The sequence below is a fragment of the Argopecten irradians genome, chromosome 16 (genome assembly GCF_041381155.1).
Source record: "Argopecten irradians isolate NY chromosome 16, Ai_NY, whole genome shotgun sequence".
NCBI lineage: Eukaryota > Metazoa > Mollusca > Bivalvia > Pectinida > Pectinidae > Argopecten > Argopecten irradians.
In genome coordinates, this window is record NC_091149.1 from 9361752 (window position 1) to 9386392 (window position 24641).

At 35.2% G+C, this 24641-nt stretch overlaps 2 protein-coding genes across 4 annotated transcripts in view; one reads left to right on the forward strand and one right to left on the reverse strand.

Annotated features, from left to right (window-relative positions):
* The window catches only part of LOC138311006 (uncharacterized), a 55870-nt gene extending 39603 nt beyond the window's left edge, over positions 1–16267 (forward strand). Inside the window, exon 6 of the mRNA XM_069252435.1 lies at positions 16059–16267. Coding sequence (XP_069108536.1) covers positions 16059–16065 — 7 coding nt within the window. The 3' untranslated portion in view covers positions 16066–16267. The remainder of the gene's footprint in view (positions 1–16058) is intronic.
* The window catches only part of LOC138311004 (retinoic acid receptor alpha-A-like), a 72020-nt gene that overhangs the window by 22860 nt on the left and 24519 nt on the right, over positions 1–24641 (reverse strand). For 2 of the 3 annotated variants that reach the window (XM_069252427.1, XM_069252428.1), the window contains exons 3-5: positions 13242–13331; positions 3997–4054; positions 2082–2209 (exon numbers count right to left, since the gene is read on the reverse strand). In XM_069252427.1, coding sequence (XP_069108528.1) covers positions 2082–2175 — 94 coding nt within the window. In that variant the 5' untranslated portion in view covers positions 2176–2209; positions 3997–4054; positions 13242–13331. Of the gene's footprint in view, positions 1–2081; positions 2210–3536; positions 3647–3996; positions 4055–13241; positions 13332–24641 lie in introns of all 3 variants that reach the window. The other variant, XM_069252429.1, reaches the window with a different exon arrangement.

The window sequence follows — 24641 nt, forward strand, 5'->3', positions numbered from 1 at the left end:
CCCAGAATATTTTTCACTGGACTAGATATATGATAGCTTTTTTGGTATTCGACATACACTGTATATATGCTGGATACACATGATTTAATATCAAGTGTATTCATAATACCAAGGTGAAGAAGTTAATTATTTCTTTCCCCCTCTCATAGTTTCCTCTCAGGAAAGAATTGCATTACTATAGCTGATTACCCCTAGTTATCTATCTAAATGTACAATGATAATTATATAGTCTATGAACATTTTTTGATGAACCTGCATTTTTTTTTATTTATGGACTTTTATTTATAACAAATGATTTAAATATTTGTAATAGCCAACTACACTTAATTTTCTTATTATTTTTGATGTTCTTTTAAAATTAAAATCACATTAAATTTGCATACAAAGACCACTTGGTTATAAAGACCATTTTTCTCTCTGTCACTTTGATGGTCTTTAGACAGGTCTATAGACAGGTTTGACTGTAAACTACTGTATTCACCCCAATAAGCGCTCAGTTCCCTATAAGCACCCCTCCTCCTTTTAAAGTGTCTATTTCAATTGCCTGGACATAGATAAAGATGATATCTGTTTAGGTTTTGCGATAATTTCACCTTATTAAGCCTCTTTTCCTATTTTTTCAATTTTGTAATGCCCTGAGTGCTTATTGGGTAGAAAATGGTAGAAAATGGTATACTGTATACCGTACTTCGTATATATATGTACTGACCATGCAGTACCAGTTTTACCTTTGGAGACAATCCCTATACTAGTATAGGTGTATTGACCAACATGGCGTAATACGACGTGTTATCTAATCCTTACCCTGTATACCCATACAGTCAGACCAGCTCATTCTTTTTTTCACAGACAGGATTAAATAATGACATCATACCTATAATATGTTGTATGTGGTATATAACACCATGAAAGTTATTTATTTATTTATTGACTGCTCTATGGTGCTCTTTTTTAAATCTATTTTTGGATATTTTTTCCCAGCTAGATCAGCTTCTGGAAAGTTTTATTTCATAAACGGATCCTAATAATTAACCCATAGTCGCATTAAAAATAAGTCATAACATTTTTTTTTATTAAATGAAAAAGATAGCAATTACATCAATAGGTTTGAAGATTTATTTTTCAACCAGAGGATCACAGATGTTGTTGGAACTGACAGAGTTACCTCCCATACATTATTTTCTAACCATTAATTATCAATAATTCACATTAATTTTAGTCAGCTGAATTTTAACACTGTATTATATCCCCTATTTTGAATGAAACCTTGCAGAGTTTTTAGGATAAATTTTCTCCCAATCTGAATTAAAAAAAAATAAAATTATTTCTTCCTTTTTTTAAACCTAGAAGAAATTCAAAAGTTGATTATCTCCCCTTATTTTGAAACCTAGCTGAATTGTTAACAATAGATTATGTCCCTCTATTATGAAATCTAGAAGAAATTCGAAAATTGATTATCTCCCCTTATTTTGAAACTTAAAACTCTAAGAGGTTGACTATCTCAACTTATTTTGAAACCTGGCTCAATTGTTAACAATAGGTAGTGTCCCTCTATTATGAAATCTAAAAGAAATTTGAAAATTGATAATCTCCCCCTAATATTATGAAATCTAGAAGAAAATCGAAAACTGATTATCTCCCCCTAATATTTTGAAATCTAGAAGAAAGAAAATTGATTATCTCCCCCAAATATTCGAAATCTAGAAGAAAGAAAATTGATTATCTCCCCTAATATTATGAAATCTAGAAGAAAATCGAAAATTGATTATCTCCCCCTAATATTTTGAAATCTAGAAGAAAGAAAATTGATTATTTCCCTCTAATATTTGAAATCTAGAAGAAAGAAAATTTATTATCTCCCCCTAATATTTTGAAATCTAGAATGATACAATGTAGTAGAAAAATTTGGAAAATGCAAAATGGAATTTTGGTCTCGAATGATATAACATAAGAGGGTTATATGATTGTTTGTGGGAATGTTAATTGATTCATTGATTTAGGTGAAAAAATGTAAGCCCTGGAAATTTAATCCCCACAAAAAATAATAATTTAACAGTAGGCTTAAGCATTTTTTTACTTACCATGGCCATGGTTTAGTTGCTGCAGGTGCCCTGCTGGGTCACTGCCGAGGGCTGGGTTAGTCCCCATACTGGGGTTCATGATTAGCGCCTTCATATACAATCCTCCACCATTGGTCACGGAGGAATAACTGAAACAGAAAAACAATTGGAATTTATTGGTTTTTGTTCCATATGCATGTTCATGTTCAGTTTCACAAACATTACTGAACTTCCCTTTACTTAAAATTTCTCATTGGAAAGATTTACAGAAGTAAAGGAAATTTCTTAAATTTTCCCCTCTTAACTTAATGCTTTCCTATGGAGAATTTGAAGTTAAGGTCTTTCATTACCGTCGCTGCGTTCATGAAATCAGCATTAGAGGATGAGCCACGATTAGGCTGTGGAGTAAAATCAAAGTACCCCGAGAAATTTAACCACCAGTCAGTACTATAGCAACTGCCCCAATTGGGATTCAAACTTTAACCCTATAGGTGGAGAACTAGAGGTAATTCATACATCGGAACACCTAATGTCAAATGGTCCACTGCGGCTTGATGAGATTGAACATTTGAATACTAGTTATATAACATAGTGAATTGTTAAGTGCTAGAAATTATGTTTATTGTACAGACTCAATGTATACAAAATATATATACATAGAGATTGGCAACTCCGCCATTTTTACGATCGGTAGATTTACCTCTGTATGTGTTTTTTTTTTTAGATAAACTCTTAAATAGTTAAATACAGCAGAATAACTTTGATATTTTATACAAAATTTAAGTAATTTTCAGATGGTTTGAGTATGATTTTGGATAGAAAAAAATAATATTGTAACTTATAATATATATATATATCAATAAAACAAAATGCACTTCCGGTTTTGAATGTCTGATTTCGAAAAACCAGGTAAATTTGCTGATTTTTCATGCTTTCAAAAATAATAATAGGTAAACTGGTCACATAATACCATGATATAATATTTAAACTTTGTGTTGATGCAAAAATATCATGTTTAAAAGAATACACTTAAAAGTAGTTAGCCAAGGAAAAATGCCTATAAACTGGAGGTCCCACTGCAACTCAACAAAGGCAAAGAAGGAGTTTTCCAATATCTGTGTGTCTGATGAATAAAAATTATGAATATGCTAAGACATAAATATCACTGAATTTTACATCATGCATATATTTAACTTAAATTACCTAATGTCCCCTAACAACAACAACTAGAAAAGCAGTATAGTTCTATTGATTTTAATAGCACTACAATAACAAATTACGTAAAAGCTTACATCAATTCCTCTCCTAATGCTAGAAATTACGTTAAATTTAGAATTAATGCACTGGTTTGACCTGAATTATAGAATGGATTATCTCCCTTTAACAACAATCTTGACAAGGTATGCATTCCCTTGTGAGAGAGAATCCATTGTGACATCACATTTACAAACACATGACATCATAGTCAATACCTACCTGCAAGGGCAGATAACTCTGTAATATGCAAATACAGAATAGTATGTTGGTACATATACTGTGCTCAAGTCGTTAAAGATGCTCCACCGCTGACAAATGGTATTTTTTCACTATTAAAAACAGGAGAAGATGATTTAGTAATTTTCTTCAGTTACAAAAGTTACTTACCTTAGACCATTAACACTAATGAAAAGTTTGAGCTACTTATTTTACTTCATGTTAAAAATATAAAATATAATTAATTGCATCCCGAAAAAATTCTGTGCCACTATATCCTATATGGAATGAGGTACTGATTGCGCATGCACCAAAGGCAAAGTAAATTATTTTATATTATTTTTTGTGTTAATTATATATATATATACACGATTAAACACCAATTATTGTTCAAACGATGAACATCATTTATGTTCTGTCGGCGGTGGAGCATCTTTAATGACCAGTGTCATGGTGTTCTTACCTTCAACTCTTTGCCCTGCTCCAAGTAAAATGGTTTCTATCATCCATCCATATTAAACCTGAAATAAACAAATGAGATACATTAATAAAACAAATCTTATACCCTATTGAATAAACAAATGAGATACATTCAATATCTTATTGTATGAATACAAATCAGAGAAAGTTGCTTTATAATTGCAAGAAACACTTAAACCTACAGTAGCTAAATATAGATGTTTATAAAATTCAATTTAACAACAAAAATAATAAAGAAACAGTACAATTGATACTAAAATCAAATTGTCTCCCTTTGCCACTTATATCAAATTATCTCCCTTTTCAGCAACAGCAAGTTAACTCCCTTAGACACTAATATCAAATTGTCTCCCTTTGACACTTGTATCAATTTGTCTTCATTTACAGAAAACAGCAAGTTGTCTCCCTTTACAATAATATTAAATTGCCTCCCTTTGATAATACTAAATGTAAAATTGTCTCCCTTAACTGAGTAACATCAAGTTATCTCCCTTTAAACTTGTATATAATTGTCTCCCTTTGATCAACGAATAACGATTGTTAAGTATTTGAGAGGGTTCAGCCAAAATGATAAATTACTGTTGATACACAGACAGACAGCCATAATGCACTGCCATAAATAATACGTAATTCAAGTATCTTGGCAACATTTGTTGTTGTCAGAACCATCAGCTGCAAAGAAAGATATCAGTATAGAATAGAATCTATGTCAGGTGTGAACAACTTCAGAAAATAAATTGCAGCTTTTTGACATAACAGCACTTAACTTAATGGTCCTTGGTGTATTTGGTAAAGAGTTAGTGTTGTATAATTATATCATAGTCCTAAATAAATATGTATTAAATATTTATCCAGCACTTTCTTTCACAGCTATTAAATTTCGCGACTTCCATTGTAAAACAAGTTTGGGAAGATAATTATTCCCAGATTTAACAATTGAATGACAATTCCTATCAATATAGATGATGTGGATGTTAATTCTCAAAGATTTCACTTTCACGAATTAACTTGGATTGCGAAATTCACGAAAGTATATTGCACGCGAATGAAAATAGGTTTATAGTATAATTTTCTTTAAGGTAAAAGTTCCAGATCCTATATATCTTTTTAATTCCTGTCTTTGATATCCCCAAACATTCAGTATGACCATCACATGTTTTAAGACAGCTTGTTGTAATTATTATTCCTCTAAGGTTATAGTATACAGGTTCTGTGGTCTAATTCATGAATTTTAGGATTGGTTAGAACATATTCTGTATTTGCCTATTACAGTGTTATCTACCCTTGTGCACAGGTATTGATTGTGACGTCATGTGTTTGCGAGCGTAACATCATAGATGTGCTTTTTGGGGAATATGACATAAATTGCGCCCACAAAATAATGACATCACAAGGAATATACCTACCCGCAAGGGAGATAACTCTGTAATATGCGAAGACAGTATGACTGATGTAATTAACATATCAGTGTTTATTTGCTAATTTAAGAGAGAAAGAAAAGTAGAAATACAAATAAAATGCATTAGAAGACATGTTACACTCATCCAGTATTTAAAAATTAAAAAAAAACCTGTTTTTAAGTCAAAAACATTTCATGCCCCAGAAACATATCATACGTCTGAAGGCTGCCAAGGTTAATGAGGCCTTGGGATCAAAGATATAAACAACTTAACCAGATTTATCTCATTCATCTCATATTATAAACATATATCACAAGCAATAACACGTACACCTTTCATTCTTGTAAAGATTGGTTATCAGTCATTCCATTTTGAAGACAAGATTACAATGAACATGATAAAAGATTGCTGTGGTTTAATAATTACTAAAGAATGTAATCAAGGATAGAACATAGCGAAATTGAGGAGAGGAAATAGCAAATTCAGACAGAAGAAGAAAGGAAGAGTTGGACCTTGAAGGAGTTGGATCTTGAAAAGGAGGAAGAAATGAGTCATAGATGGGGAAAGTAGTCAAGAGGAGAAAGTTAGTGGTCAAGTTTCATCAAATCAAATCAATTAAGATTTTGGTATATATATTGATATGAATGCCAAAAATGATACAGACAAAGGGCCGTAACTCTGGTTAAAATTTGCTCATCTGACTCAGTGAGACCCATACCGTGGAGACCACCCAAAGGAACAAGAGAAAATGATCTATAATATATAGTCCTGTGGTCTAGATATATACATTTGAGGTCAGACTGTGGTGATATGTTGGTCACATTTCTCCAGTGTATGTTATACAGAGTTGGTCTCTTAGCCAGGTTATAAAGGTGGTTGCTATATAAAGTGGTGGTCTAATTGCCAGGGTCATGTAAGGATGTGCCAGGTTTTATGGTGGAGCAAACCTGTACCAACAGTCAGTACCTGGCAACTGCCCTACATGGGATTCAAAATCATGACCCAGAGGTGGAGGGCTACTTGAATATATTGGGATATCTTAACCACTCAGCCATTACTGCTCCAACAACTTTTGGTGGCCTCCTAATATTAAGAGAGATTTTACTGTAAAACAAATGTCATGATTATAACCAAAACAAACCAAGGAGAGTCTAGTATAGGACATACAAACAAATCACCATCCAGAAGCCTATCTATACCAAGTCATGATTAGGAATCGAGGTTTTATTGTACACCCCATAATTGGACGGTCAGAGGTGTTCCGTGTTCAGCAACAAAGATCAACAGACCATCTCTATCTCTATGAATTAGATTCCCATCACTGATGCTCCTACTACTTATACATTATTCAGTTTTCTACGTTTATTCCTACCATAGACTCTGCTTGTCCTGCATTTTCATTACAAATCCCTCTATATTTAATGAGAGGAAGAGCAACTCTGTTTCCATGCCGATTCTGATTTCCATGTCTTCTTAACTTTAAGCCCTACTAAATAATTGACAGATTAATTCTTTCGCCCCAGATTAATACAGGAGTGACTTTAGGGTCTATACCTTAATTGGCAATGCACGCCACCATTAACATCGGTTTTATAAGTCTCGGGGTCAGGGTTCAAGTCCCATGCCGGGCAGTCAGAAGATCCGTAAGGCAAATGTTCGTGGTTTTTTTCTGGATATTTACACGTACAATACAACCCCATTTATAGTAACCCTGGAATATCGAGGATGATCCTATTCAGTATTAATGTCAATATAGAACAGATAACAATTACCAAGCCAAAGATTTTTATCTCAATAAAAAAATTCAATATTACCTTAAAATCAATGAGGGGGAAAGAAATGACTTTTACACCTGAATTTGGTTTTGTATTCAGCTAAACATGTTATAACATATGATCTACAATAAAGTTCTTTACAAAATAACAATGACAAAGTGCCTGAAGCAACCATCATACAAACCCAACCATTTTTCCACTGATTAGTTAAAGGGCTTATAGCTGTTCTATAGATCAATTTATAGTTTTTAAAGCTGGGAGGAAAACAAGAGTTTGTTTCTGAATTAAAATTGTATAGTTCTGACAATTTAAATTAATTGCACCTAAATTGTATATATTTATTAGTCTTTATTTATTAGATAAACCATCACACAGAGGTTTCAGTATCAGGCAGTACCCGGTACTTTTGGCTGGTTAAAACTGTTTGTGGTACCGTCTGATTTGGGCTTAATTACTTAAGATAGCATACAGATAGTATTGAAAAGTACCATCTGGAATTGCAACTGTACCACCTCTCCTAAAAGATCACTTGAATTAACAATTCATGAAAAAATGTTGTTAATTATTCAAAGAACTTTTGTCTTCACCTGTATTATCTCCTAAAACAAATAATGATACATGTATAAACTTTCCAATCTACGTAACTGAATTCTTTATAACCTGAAACATCAGTCCTTCGATATTTGCATGTTTTTATACCATTCAGTCACAATAGCACTGTTATAGCCCATCAATCCCGGCACATACAATAAAACTTCTCCGAAATCCAGGTCGGAATTGAGTCCCACTGAGCCAATATAGATCCAACATAAAACTGATCAAACCAGTATCAACTGGACATGTAGATCAACATGGTTCCGAATTCCGGTTTTATTTCCCAGAGTCCATGTGGATAAGAGTACCTGTGAACCCACAGCCTGCATAGACAGAACAACAATATAATGAATTGTTACTATACTCTAGCAGGCTGATATTTTTGTCGATACAAACAGAATTAATGGTTAATATACACATACAGAGTTTACAATCGCAGACAACATGTTCGTGAATTGACATGGCGGGTGTTACCTGTATCTCCCAAGCCGTTGGTGGACAGTAAACGCCTTTTGAAGTTGGATGATAACAATAGTAGGATGATTACCATGCAAGCAGTGCTATAATCCCGAGGGCTGTTTAAACTGGTGGCACATTTCTCGATCAATGCATGGACACCGTAATAACGACAGGGCTAGCCATATAGTGTTGTATGGATTGTGAGATCAGCACAACAAACTCTCAGACAACTAGCCGTCGTATGCAGCCACTGTTGTAAACACATGTAATCATTGGTCAAATACAACACAATATTTTCATAAATATTGACGCAAACGATTAAGTCCGTTCCGACCAGTCACCTTATATAGAACACATTATCCCTGGCCGATAGTCTCGCGGAGGTGTGTAAATACATTCCACTCTCTGTGGGTCAAATTACGTGGTCATCGAGTTTTTTGTCCGACGTGGCAAACACAGTCTCTGGTCATTGGACCAGAAAGCTCTCCTTTATGCTGAAACCATCGACTGAATTCCACAGAAAAATTAAATCGTGTAAGAGAAAGCTATTGTGTCCTCGAATCAGACATAACAGCTAATGCGCTGACCAGTACTGCGAGCTACAAACACAGAGATTCATGTGTACATCTCACAAATGGCAGATATCTAATTTGCCGACATGAGTGTCACCTTAAATCGCTGTTACAGATGTATGTATATATTCATGCGGTCATCTAAATGAGCTGAATATATACATGTGGCTACAGGTTAGGGGTTTGCACAGGTGAGCGATCATGCAGTACATGCCGTAAACCTGGAATAACCTGTATTTACCTGTATATAGGACACCATGTGACTGGACCTTTTCCAATTTAATATTTCAGCTCGGTCTTCGATTGCAGTCATCAATCAAATTCTAACATATTCAATGACATTCTGTATAATATACATGTATAAAGAAAATAAAATCTTATCAAATTAATAAATTATTCAAAATCATAAAGCATTCAACATTAGCTCTACTGCAGCTAGTCAGGCTTTTGTATGACAACAAATAAAACTTAAAATTTGGTTTGTATTTTTTTTAATCTTTGCACTTTCTTAAAATTAAAGTTTTGTAATTAAAATAATCTTATTTTGTAAATCAAGTATACTAGATTATACACAATGAATGGTTTTACTCTGTTAAAAAGTAAAGGACAATTTGCATCACCTTGGCAAACGCCTTTCATCATAATGCATTATTGACCTCTGAACTTATGTCATATTTTCGTATTACGCCATCGTTATGTATTTTCTTATGTCATTAATGTTTTTAAAGATCTTTAAATTTTGCTTCAAAAAGGTAGTGGGCCTTAAAAAATGAGCACTCCACCACTGACAAATGGTATGAGTTGCAATCATACCAGATGAAGCTGTTTGAGATATAAAGCAATAAGACTGATCAAATAACATTTGTTCTGACTGTGAGTGGATTGGTACCATGCTGTCAATATCCAATCTTTCTGGCAACATGTGTATCACCTTGACAACATCCCATATTGCCTAGAAACCAATCAATTGACCTAGGAGTAGGGATCACCCTTCCAAGACAACAAATATCATCTGCAAGACCATGATGCAACAGCTAGACCATGATGCAACAGCTAGCTCCACATGTAAAGATAGCACGAAATGTGCTAAAATGATAAATTAACACTATAGGTACGAAAGTGCTCAATCAAAAATTAACACTATAATTACATTTATAGTACATTGGCTCACAGCATAACTCCAATCAGAACACCTTCACCTCCAAATTAGATGATGAGTAACGATTGAATCAGCTGTTGAATATATAAAATTGACATTGATGAGATACAGAAAAAAAAGAAAATGTAGAGATAACTGGTAAACAGAAAATTCTTAATTTACACAGAAAACTGTAAGATAAGAAATTGCTAGGATTAAATATTAGTTACACAAGCTGAATAGTCATAATCCACTGTTAACAACACAAGAATTCCACTAAAGCGGATGTGTCGCCTGCATAGCAGTTTCAAACATCACAAAAAAATGTCATTTCAGTCTAGTTTGATGCCCTAGACTAGTTAATTTACAGCTGAACTAGTGCTAATTGTAATGAACTGGTCTGATTGGACTAGTGGCTCCAAACCCGATTAAAATAGGTAAATATTATATTTACAAGAGCGGTGGTCAATCGCATTTTTCAACACATTTTGAGTACATTGTGTATGAAATTATTTCCGTCTGGATTCAGCAATTTATGAAAATTTGCATTCAGGAATGCATCCAAACTGTAACTTTATCTGTTTTGACAATTTCTAAAGTCTCATAACTTCCTCAAAAATTGACAGATTTTGACCAGTATCAAACTCATCCAAGATCTCATTTATATAAAGCAATATATCAAGTTTGGGTAAAATCAGACGATACATACTTGCACAGAAACGGTTTTCCGGACACCGATGCCAACGACTACACCGAATCCGACATAGTGATCCCTTTTTGTACGTCTCACTCGTGTTGCAAGCACCACAAAAATAAAATTATTCCGAAAAAGACGTCAAAAAAGATTGATACATTTCTCATCTGTACAGCCATATCCGGTATATCCGCCTTCAACAGCCACATGACATCAGATAAATATTATTGCCATTTATTGCTATTTGGCATTTTGTCGATATATGTCTGCTATACTTTGAGAAAAGGTTTTGAATTACAAGTGAATCTCATATACCATCACAGATATTTAGCAATACCTGGTATATGGAAATTGACTTATAATTCTGTTGAAGATTATGTATCACGTACATTATCATTAATCCTCTGGTTACAGACCTTAACATTAGACTATATATCAAGGCAATCAGTTCAGCTTAATTAAATTTCTATTCCTGGGTTCTGTAAAAGCCGTTTTTGGACCAAAAGGTAAAGTAATACTAATAGACAACATATTCCCTATGTGTCTCACCTGTCACTCAAATTATATTCATATCGACGGAATATTACATTTCCATGATTAAAAGGAGTATTCATGTACTTCATATTCTGTATTTACATATTACAGAGTTATCTGCCCTTGCGGGTAGGTATTGATTGTGACGTCATGTATTTACGAGCGTAACATCATACTTTTCGTAGAAAACGACGTCACTTGCGCTCACAAAATAATGACGTAACAATTGATACCTACCCGCAAGGGAGCTAACTCTGTAATATACAAAGACGGAATATAAACTAATAATATAATTAATGAAATATGTATGAGAACTACTACTACTAGTCAATAAGGACCATTCATCTCGATTTCTAATCTAAAGTATGAAGATTAACAATTATTAATGAAATCAAGGTCATCTATTTGAACATTTAAGTAAAACCTTTACCATTTGTAACTCTTTTTTCAATCTCCTATTCTGTGCTTCTGGAATTGACTGACTAAATTGTAATCATTAAATAAGTGAATTCCATAGGCAAATAATTGGTATTATTTGAATGTTAAAATAGAAATGTCTAAATCTGAATTTCATCTTGAATGTCACAATCATTTGGTAGACAAACTATGTAAAGCATTTCACATAATCATCTAACACACTTACATATACTTTGAAGAAAATTGGTGAAGAATTGAGAACATTTTAGTAATTTCCACAAGTTGGGTGTGAATTATCTCCCCATTTTTCATATTAAATAGTTAATACTGTATATCAAAGATTGTGTTTTCTTTCTATTTTTAAAGTGATTTTTTTTTTCATAAATTCAAAATTTAAACTCGAAACTCTCAGGACTATATGACACTTAAACTACTAGAGCCACTGTGGCTTATTGGTTCCACCTCTGGGTTTCGATTTTGAATCCCATGTGGGGCAGTTGCCAGGTACTGATGCTTGACGCTGGTCAGTGGCTTAACTCTGGGTACTCCGGCTTTACTTCTCATCTTAAACCTGGCATGCCCTTAAATGACCTTGGCTGTTAATAGTATGTTAAACCAAACAAATGAAACTAAATTCACTTTGAATATACGAGATGAATTATTTTAAAATTAATCAGAACTATTATATTCAAAATGATATACAGTTAAAGCTAGCTGTCTCAGCAACCACTTCTGTATAAAGACCACCTGCTTCAAAGGACCACTTTTATAGGGTACCAAGTGACCAATATCAACACAATTCTACCTGCGTATAAAGACCACCTGGCTAAAAAAGACCATGTTTCCTCTGTCGTTTGGATGGTCTTTGAAGACAGGTTTCAATCTATTTAAACTTTCACTGTTTGATCAACCTGTGTATAAACACCACCTGGCTATAAAGACCATATATATCCTCTCTCCGTTGGATGGTCTTTATAGACAGGTTTCAATCTTTTTAAACTTTCATTATTTTAACCTGTGTATAAAAACCACCTGGCTATAAAGACCATATGTATCCTCTCTCTGTTGGATGGTCTTTATAGACAGATTTCAATCTTTTTAAACTTTCATCGTTTGATCAACCTGTGTATATAGACCACCTGGTTATAAAAACTATGTTTCCTCTCTCCGTTGGATGGTCTTTATAGACAGGTTTCAATCTTTTTAAACTTTCATTATTTTAACCTGTGTATAAAGACCACCTGGCTATAAAGACCATATGCATCCTCTGTTTGTTGAATGGTCTCTATAGACAGGTTTGACTGTAACCTCGGTTCCTTGGATGGTCTTTATACACAGGTTTCAGTCTATGTAAACTTTCGTCTTCATTTGATTTCTCTAGTTATTATATGGATTTACTATCATATATAGATAAGCAGACAACATGAGTGGATGGCCAGGTCAAGGAACACACTTAGGGGAATAGACTACACACAAACTAGACTGTTGACCCCTCACATAGCCTGGAATGTATCCACCCTACCCTCAATGAGTCTTATGAGATCAATGACCTGGGCCAGTCCAACACAGCCATGTCAGGGATGGCAGGTTGAGGTCAGACATAAATTGTGTGTGGTAAATATAATCAAGTAATGTCAATAATTACCTGAGAGTTGGAGCAGCCTGTCGGTACAACTGACCTGTGTGTCAAGGTTCAACCTAAAGGTCACCGCGGTGCAATGGCCTGTTACTTTACCTACAATATATCAAACCATACCAAAAATGATTATTTACATACCTACGATATATAGATCATACCAAGATTATCATTTACAAATGTTTATTTAAAACAAATGGTTGTAACATTAGCAGGTCAAGATAGGAAATGACAATTATGTGCCATGGGTTATTATCTGCCCACTCAGCTAGCAAGATGGTTTGACCAGAAGTATTCAGTATATATTTCAATGAACAATATTTAATTCCTATATATACATGTATGTCTATATCCTTATAGACATACAATAATTTACACCATTGTATATACTTTGTTCATGAAAACCTAAACCTAAATTGCCAACAAAGAAAATTCACTTTTGACAAATCTGTAGAATCAAGTCATATATATTAATTACAATTCTTGTAAAGAGATAATTATAATGAAATACATTTAATCATTATATATGAAATCAAAAATAATATTTCATAATTAAGTTACCAGGTTGATAGATATAATCCTTGTCAAGGTGTTAAATTCCAGGTTAATATCTACAAAAGGTGTTGATTTCCCAGGTAAAAATCCACTCAAGATGAATTCTCAATATATATCTGTTAGATTCACAACACTATTTGATTATGATCCCAGAATGTGATGTATGCAGGGCTATCAACACAGGTACTAAATGCTCTTCAATGTACACAAAATCCGCAGTCCACTATATAAAGAAACTCAGCAGACGACAATCAGATATCCAGACACACTACAGGTATAAAATGGTAAATAATCCAAACGAGCGAATATTCTGTTTAATCAAGGTGTGTACACAGGTGAGAATTGACCGTTGTGATAACAGTGGTGGTCACAGGAGAGTTGGTCAGTACAGATGCTGGATATATATATCTCTCCACAGTACAAATGGCTAGGATGAGTGACTCACTATACACTACTAGAGGCCAAATCAGCTGATAATCATCAGAGACCTTAGACCTATACGATCTGTAGGCTGACTGCCTGGTCGGTCAATGGCCTGGTGGTCTACTTAACGCTCACCTCCTACAAGTACACATTAAACACACAAAAAACGTGTTTATTTTTTTTCCTTTTCCTTTTTTCAGGTAATCAATATATGGATGTAACAATTTACACAGGTAGGCACCCTGGTGTCAATCAACTTTTTGTAAAAGAACTTTTTTTTTTTTTTTTAAATAAATTTTCTTTTTTTTCTTTCCATTTTTCAGGTTATCAATATATATGTATATAACAATTTACACAGGGATGACATCCTTGGGGGTCAACCAATGTTTGTTTATTAAGACTTATTTTTTTCCAAAATTAAATTTTCATTATTCTTTCTTCACTTTTTAGATAATTAATATATAATATACGTGTGTACGGCACATAGTCTTTGATTTACATAGTGATTACACATCCTGATCGATGTTAACTAGTTTTTGTAAAAGAAAGTTTGACTTTTATTAGTTGCTTTTTTTTAAATATATCTCATTTCCTTTTTTTAAGGTATAATCAATTATAACATATACTTGGTGTCTTCGGCGGCATGCTTCAGTGATATTAGCACTATAAAAAGGGCAAAAGGGCAACAGTTCCACTATACAAGAAGACACAACATGAATATACTGCAGTCTCCCAAAAGACGCACCTCGCACAACATACACGCAACACACCGCATACATGGGAGGCCGTCCTTACATGACCATAGCTGTTAATAGGACGTTAGGACGTTAATTTACAAAGAGATGTCATCCTTGGGTCAACTAATTTTTGTAAATGAAAATATGATTTTTGCTTCATATAAATATATATATTCCCTTCATTTCTGATAACCAATATACTACCGTAAGTATTGATTTACACAGGGATGAGATTTTATTGGTACATAATTGAAGTTTTGGAAATTTAATATGTACATTGATAGGTAGTGGTTAAATCCTAGGTACTCCAGCTTAATATCACCAGCTCCAGCCCAGGAATCTTCACTTGTGAAATTTATTAAATGAAGACAAAACTGTATAAATAATTCATCATGTTTATATTTCATTCATCAGTGTCAAAATATTCATCTGTCTGGAAGCTTTAGATATCATAATGAAGTTGAATTTATTTCATGAATTTTCCATGAACAGACATATTTTATTCATGAATTCATCATAGTTCATAAAGTTGAATTTATTTAATTAATTCTCAATGAATTACTGAAAAAACCTATCATTCATGAAATTCTCAGAATTTATGAAGTTGAATTTGTTTAACGAATTTTCCATGAATTATTGCAGACATCTTTCATTCATGAAAATCGTCCTAGTTCATGTAGTTGAATTTATTTAATGAATTACTACAGATGTCTTTCATTCATAAATTAATCACAGTTCATGAAGTTGAATTTGCTTAATGAATATTCCATGAACAGACATCTTTTATTCATGAATTCATTCTAGTTCATGCAGTTGAATTTATTTAATGAATTCTCCATGAATTACTGCAAACACCTTTCATTTATGAAATCATCAGAATTTATGAAGTTGAATTTGTTTAACAAATTTCCCATGAATAGACATCTTTTATTCATGAATTCATTCTAGTTCATGAAGTTGAATTTATTTAATGAATTCTCCATGAATTACTACAGGCCTCTGTCATTCATGAAACTCTTGTTATTCATTAATAGTAATATACCAAACACAAAATACCATTTGTAATTCAGCTGTTTGTAAGTACACTATATTAATTGATTGATTTTTTCAGACTATAGATGAGTGAAAACAGAGTCCAGCTTCAAGCCACGACCTGCGACAGTACATTAGAAGGATATTGACGTGTAGCGGTCATCACCCTCCATATTTCTGAAAACCAATTACAGAATATCCTCAATAGCCTAGCCCTTTCAACAAAGGCTTTTTCGCGTTCTAAAGAGAAATTTAAAACACCTATATAACCAAACAATCGTGCCTAATTATGCAGGTTTTATTCAATGTTGACACTGAGCGATTTAATTTCTCAACATTTCTCACAAAGTTTTTGTTCCGTTAAGTTTAGGGTTGAAACATTTCCATTTGAATAATATACTTGTATTTTGTCTACATGTGTTTTTTCTTCTTTTTTTTTCTGCCATGGTAGATTATAAACAAGAATAGAAATCTCAATATTAAAGTGAACAGTCGGGCAAGGATGGCTAAAGTCGGTAAAAATGGTGTGAATGTATCCAGTATAATTTCTTATGAAATGGAAAAATAAAATCTCTCGTCAAAATCTGTCTGCGTACGAAGAAACTAATTTAAAGTATGGGAATTCTAAAACGTCCTCCCGGCTCACTATGTCCGTGGTTACATTTCCACGCAGCCTCGCTTTCAATGCTTTCAACTTGTCTTTACTTTAATGGTCAGAACTGGGAAACTAAGCAGAACTTGACTGTTGTATTAATATGTGAGAACTTTTGGAAGGCCAATGAACGCATTTAGACTGGTTTTCTTTGCCCGACTATTCACTTTAACCTCTCTGCAATTCACATTTTTTTTATTCAGTCAAATGGAGAATCGATTAATTCCATAAATAAGGTGTGCTTATATATATTATTTTGTTATTTTGAAATTTTTATCTTGCATAGATATGTTTGAAATATCTTGATCTTCAAAACATCAAAATTGAAGAGTTTTGTGAGAATATCTAGATATGAGTCATAACTTAAATATCTTACGTGAATACTTTCTAAAAATAGTTAATTAGCTTAATTAAACTAAATCTAGATACGAGTCATAACTTAAATATCTTACGTGAATACTTTCTAAAAATAGTTAATTAGCTTAATTAAACTAAATCTAGATACGAGTCAGAACTTAAATATCTTACGTGAATACTTTCTAAAAATAGTTAATTAGCTTAATTAAACTAAGTATTAGACTATTAATTTTGATCTTATTTCATGTTTATGCATATCACTCTAATAGTTTTTGCTTAGCCAATCAAAAATGATGTAACTTTTTGTAACATTATCTGTGATTGGCTAAGTCTCAATTTAAGACTGTTTCATGATCATTGAGCTAGGTCATAAAAGGCTATGATAGGGATTTAGGTGAACAAAAAGCCAGAGTACATGGAGTAAAGCCATCATATATTGGTCGTGATCATTCCAAAAGGGTAAAAAATGAAGTTACACATCTTGACATCATTAAAACACAAATGTTCAAATCAAGTTTAAAAATATACCCATATTTGTAAGGTTATGAGTGCAAGGTTCTGATTTTTACATGTCATGTACTTCTGATAATTGATAATTGTTAGTTATCTAACGATCGTCCTTCAGATGGAGAAGATTTCTATCGTCGAACAGTACAAATATCTCTTTTACAAATTTTTAGCCTCTTGGCCATCTTCTGGTACATAGAAACAAAAGACAATTAAGCTAGGTGAAAGTCATCTTGAACTTTTTGATTACATGAAGACTCCATGCTACATTTGCTGTTTTCTGTTGGTTTTCAAAGGTCAATCAATTGCTTTTGATCATGTGAGAGTCGCTGGCAACTGAACACTGAACAAGTAAACTTCCTGTTGAATAAATATATGAACTAGCTAGCTCTCAAATGAAAATCGGCTACACTGGGAAAACTTCCAAAACTTACTGAACCCCACAACACGAAAGTCTACCAGCTGTCATGGTTTGTCTATCATGGTCTGCCGAATGTTTGTTTTTGATGGGATCTATCAGGGAGTCATGGTAATGCTTCATGAAATTCTGGGTCAATATCATTTTATCACACGCAGTAGACCAGTGATGGATGAACTGACCACAAATATTCATCAATCTTAAATGCTTCTCATGTGAACCTGGCCCGCTATACTAATGTCAGTCCATTATTTTACGTTATTTATGATATATAACATGCAACATAAATTCTGTACTTGATAGTCCACGGTTGGTCCACAAATTTGTAATTTAATTCTCTTTAAATGGAATATTTATTGTTACATTTGCTTAGATTTTCAGTGATATGTTTCATATAAATATTAGAGCTTTAAACCATGAAATTTATTTATAAGTAGTTTTCCTTAAATGTCAAATATTTCCCAAAGAAAAATTAAAACTTTATAAATTACAATTCTTTTTACAAACACATTTACACTTTTCCATTAAATATTTATTCTAAATATTATAAGGGACCTACATTTTTTCTATTCAAACAAAAAATACTTCCCTATGTAATTTAAATATATATATTTTCCTTTAGGCTAAAGCTGAGTTCCATTCAGCTATTATTTTGTTTTCCATTTAATAATGTTTCTGATTTAGATTGGGATATCTGATAGATATTATCACACACGAAAAAAAATATTTAGATAGCCGTAGGCTACATAGCTGCCTTAAACTAAAATTTAAATATACATGTACACAATGAATATAATTAAGAAATTTTATCTTTGTCTTCCTACAATAGATAAATGTCAACAACTTCCTATATTCATAACACTTATTCCTTAATTGCCACTTGACATAAAGAAACATGAAGAATATAACATACTTTTTATGTTTTATATCAAGCAACTTAGATCAATTGTAACCAGTCGTCCATGAAGAGAATTGTGGATACAAGAAAATTGGTTTCCATGGATATAATGATTACTTTATACCAACTCAGGAAATGGGTTACAAAGTGGTCAGATCTTTAATGAGCTTGACCAGAACCAGCTGACTGGAGTGACCGGGATGAGTGGCCACCATGACAGCTTGGGGCATTGGGAGCAGTGTCCTGACCTGGCCGCTGAGTGACCCCTCAGCTTATATAACAGTTTCTGGCTGTGCTAGCCAGACTGGTCAGAAGGAGGCCACAGGTGGGGGAGTGGGGATCACAGGCAGGGAGGGTGTACCACAGGATCACTGGTGGGGAGGTATACTACAGGATCACTGGTGGGGAGGTATACTACAGGATCACTGGTGGGGAGGTATAGTATAGGATCACTGGTGGGGAGGTATACTACAGGATCACTGGTGGGGAGGTATACTACAGGATCACTGGTGGGGGAAATATACTGCAGGTTCACTGGTGGGGAGGTATACTACAGGATCACTGGTGGGGGAGGTATACTACAGGATCACTGGTGGGGGAGGTATACTACAGGATCATGGTGGGAGAGTATACTACAGGATCACTGGTGGGGGAGGTATACTACAGGATCACTGGTGGGGAGGTATACTACAGAATCACTGGTGGGGGAGGTATACTACAGGATCACTGGTGGGGATACTACAGGATCACTGGTGGGGGAGGTATACTACAGGATCACTGGTGGGGAGGTATACTACAGGATCACTGGTGGGGAGGTATACTACAGGATCACTGGTGGGGAGGTTACACAGATCATGGGGTAACATATTAGTATACTACAGGATCACTGGTGGGGAGATATACTCAGGATCACGGTGGGGAAGGTATACTACAGGATCACTGGTGGGAGGTAAACAGGATCTGGGGGAAGGTATACTACAGGATCACTGGTGGGAAGGTATACTACAGGATCACATGGTGGGGAGGTTACAACAGGATCACTGGTGGGAAGATATACTACAGGATCACTGGTGGGGAGGTATACTACAGGATCACTGGTGGGAAGGTTTACAACAGGATCACTTGTGGGGAGGTATACAACAGGATCACTGGTGGGGAGTTATACTAGCTACAGGATCACTGGTGGGGAGGTATACAACAGGATTACTAGTGGGGAATGTATACTACAGGATCACTGGTGGGGAAGGTATACTACAGGATCACTGGTGGGAAGGTATACTACAGGATCACTGGTGGGGAGGTTTACAACAGGATTACTGGTGGGAAGATATACTACAGGATCACTGGTGGGGGAGGTATACTACAGGATCACTGGTGGGGAGGTATACTACAGGATCACTGGTGGGGAGGTATACTACAGGATCACTGGTGGGGAGGTATACTACAGGATCACTGGTGGGGAGGTATACTACAGGATCACTGGTGGGGGAGGTATACTACAGGATCACTGGTGGGGGAGGTATACTACAGGATCACTGGTGGGGAGGTATACTACAGGATCACTGGTGGGGAAGGTATACTACAGGATCACTGGTGGGGGAGGTATACTACAGGATCACTGGTGGGGGAGGTATACAACAGGATCACTGGTGGGGAGGTATACTACAGGATCACTGGTGGGAAGGTATACTACAGGATCACTGGTGGGGGAGGTATACTACAGGATCACTGGTGGGGAGGTATACTACAGGATCACTGGTGGGGAGGTATACTACAGGATCACTGGTGGGGAGGTATACTACAGGATCACTGGTGGGGAGGTATACTACAGGATCACTGGTGGGGAGGTATACTACAGGATCACTGGTGGGGAGGTATACTACAGGATCACTGGTGGGGAGGTATACTACAGGATCACTGGTGGGGAGGTATACTACAGATCACTGGTGGGGAGGTATACTACAGGATCACTGGTGGGGAGGTATACTACAGGATCACTGGTGGGGAGATATACTACAGGATCACTGGTGGGGAGGTATACTACAGGATCACTGGTGGGGGAGGTATACTACAGGATCACTGGTGGGGAGGTATATACAGGATCACTGGTGGGGAGGTATACTACAGGATCACTGGTGGGGAGGTATACTACAGGATCACTGGTGGGGAGGTATACTACAGGATCACTGGTGGGGGAGGTATACTACAGGATCACTGGTGGGGGAGGTATACTACAGGATCACTGGTGGGGGAGGTATACTACAGGATCACTGGTGGGGAGGTATACTACAGGATCACTGGTGGGGAGGTATACTACAGGATCACTGGTGGGGAGGTATACTACAGGATCACTGGTGGGGAGGTATACTACAGGATCACTGGTGGGGAGGTATACTACAGGATCACTGGTGGGGAGGTATACTACAGGATCACTGGTGGGGGAGGTATACTACAGGATCACTGGTGGGGAGGTATATACTACAGAACCACTGGTGGGGGAGGTATATTACAGGATCACTGGTGGGGAGGTATACTACAGAATCACTGGTGGGGGAGGTATACTACAGGATCACTGGTGGGGAGGTATACTACAGGATCACTGGTGGGGAGGTATACTACAGGATCACTGGTGGGAGAGGTATACTACAGGATCACTGGTGGGGAGGTATACTACAGGATCACTGGTGGGAAGTCATTTATTTCCTGCAATAACTTATTCAAATTGACAGTCATTTATGTCAGTATCTTTGACAATAACCAGTAATATTTTTTTGAAACAGAAATAATTAGCAACCAATGGACATTAAGAGCTGACATCTGATACAAAAGTAGTTTCACATATATAATACATTGGGAGGCGATGGACGCTAGTTTTTGATATTTGGTTTATATTATTTGTATTCATACATATCAATATCAGCACCTGTTACACACAGGATATTACTTTTCATTAGGTAATAAAAAAGTATGTTATCACCATAAAGATAGGATATTGAACATTTTTATAGTCTCTATATCGCAGGTAATAAAAGTGGAAATAAAAAAGAACCATAATGTTGGGTAGTTGTTATTGCTAAAATTTACATGTGACCTCACATGAACCTAACACATCTTTTAATGACCCTGGATGACTGTTAATAGCATGCTAAACAAAACCAACCAATCCAAAACCTTGTATCAAAACCAACTAATCCAAAACCTTTATCAAAATCAACCAATCCAAAACCTTGTATCAAACCAACCAATCCAAAACCTTGTATCAAAATCAACCAATCCAAAATCTTGTATCAAAATGAACTAATTCAAAACCTTGTATCAAAACCAACCAATCCAAAACATTGTATCAAAATCAACGAATCCAAAACCTTGTATCAAAATCAACCAATCCAAAACCATGTATCAAAACCAACCAATCCCAAACCTTGTATCAAAATCAACCAATCCAAAATCTTGTATCAAAATGAACTAATTCAAAACCTTGTATCAAAACCAACCAATCCAAAACCTTGTATCAAAATCAACCAATCCAAAATCTTGTATCAAAATGAACTAATTCAAAACCTTGTATCAAAACCAACCAATCCAAAACATTGTATCAAAATCAACGAATCCAAAACCTTGTATCAAAATCAACCAATCCAAAACCATGTATCAAAACCAACCAATCCCAAACCTTGTATCAAAATCAACCAATCCAAAATCTTGTATCAAAACCAACCAATCCAAAACCTTGTATCAAAACCAACCAATCCAAAACATTGTATCAAAATCAACCAATCCAAAATCTTGTATTAGACTGGTTCCCTTCCCTTAGTTCTCTACTCTCCGCCAGGCTGCGCTCCGCTCACTAGGGACCGGTAGCGGGTAACCATGATGATTTTTTTGATTGGTCAATCTACATATCCGGTTCGCCTGCATCACTTTTTTTAGGCGTGGGAAACCCCTTTACGCACGAAGCGACGGATCTTAACGTAAAGAATAAATAATTTATTTGAACGATATATAAACAAAAGTAAATGAGATCTTAAGTTTTGAAATTATTTCGTGCTAACAGAGTTTAGAGTGTTCATAGGAACGACGTTAATGACGTTATTTTCTCTTAACGGAAGTAGCCGTCTCCATGATGACATATCATGCGCAGAAATGATGCGCACTACTCTGGAGTTGGAATTCCCACTCAAGATGGCTACCCACTACCGGTCCTCAGTGAAGCGTACGCAAGGGAGGTAACTGAGGCGGGAACCAGTCTAAATCTTGTATCAAAACCAACCAATCCAAAACCTTGTATCAAAACCAACCAATCCAAAACCTTGTATCAAAATCAACCAATCCAAAATCTTGTATCAAAACCAACCAATCCAAAACCTTGTATCAAAATCAACCAATCCAAAATCTTGTATCAAAATGAACTAATTCAAAACCTTGTATCAAAACCAACCAATCCAAAACATTTTATCAAAATCAACGAATCCAAAACCTTGTATCAAAATCAACCAATCCAAAACCATGTATCAAAACCAACCAATCCCAAACCTTGTATCAAAACCAACCAATCCAAAGTTAAACCTTGTATCAAAATCAACCAATCCAAAACCATGTATCAAAACCAACCAATCCCAAACCTTGTATCAAAACCAACCAATATAAAACCTTGTATCAAAACAAAATGAAAGTGTAAAACACTTCCTGTGTTTTGTTAGACAGCCTACAGTACTTGTATGTATTGTGTCGTGCAATATCCCTGTGGGTGTGCGCATGTTTTTGAGAGACTGTGGTATGTTCATGTTATTACTGTTGATAATAGTGGAACGCCTGTCTTTTTATAGTGCTATCTCACTGAAGTATACTGCCTGAGACACCGGACAAACCCTCCACACGGTCACATTATACTGACGATGTCGTCCTACTGTCTGTTTGCTGAGTGGTCCTGTGTTTTAGAAGACTGTAGTATGTATATTTGTATTTAACGAACAACAACTTCATGGTTAAAACATAGTAATTTTCATTCTCCATCAAGGTCCTATAAAATGTGTTTTTTTCTTCTTGTATAGTGGAACTCTTGCGATTTTCATAGTGCTATATCACTGAAACAGACAATGGGCGAACCAGTTGTACCACCCCTTTTATATGCTGAGCGTTAAACAGGAGCAGAAACTACCTCTTTTATAGACTATCTGTGCGTTCCATTTGCAGATTCATACCAGTTTTATTGATATGAATATGCTGTATCTCAAATGGAATGCGCCATACCAGAAAAACTGTATCAGTATAAGTGGTTTATTTTCAGAAGCATACCACTTGTTTCCAAGATGGCGGACCCCAGAACATTTGTCATTCGAAACAGTATTTATATCCAATGAAATTACAAGGATTATTCACTTCAATGTATGCCGAAACTCTTTGATATTATTTTTTATCCATTTTATTGCCAACACAGAAAATACTTGGCTTTTATATTCGAAGCACATCTTTCATATGGGTGCCGCCATCATGGAAAAATCCAAACACGTTCCATTTGGCTGTGATGTATCAATATAGTACAACTTGTATGAAATCTAAAACACGGTATGTTGTGTCTTGGCCAGTGGACAGAACCCAGAGCTGTACTCACAGGGGCTAGATCAAACTAAATTAAACTAGTGGTATAGGGCCTTTTGTGTCTTTGAGATAAAAGAGTTGGTGAAAGTACAGCCAGTATCATTGTGGACCTGGTTGCTCAGTTAATAGAAAAAATAAGGAAAAGTATCATTGTTAGCCCAGTTACTAGTGCCTCCTCAGTTTTCAAATTCCTAAGACTTGATTCAACATTTTCTCCTTTTTTGTGACATGT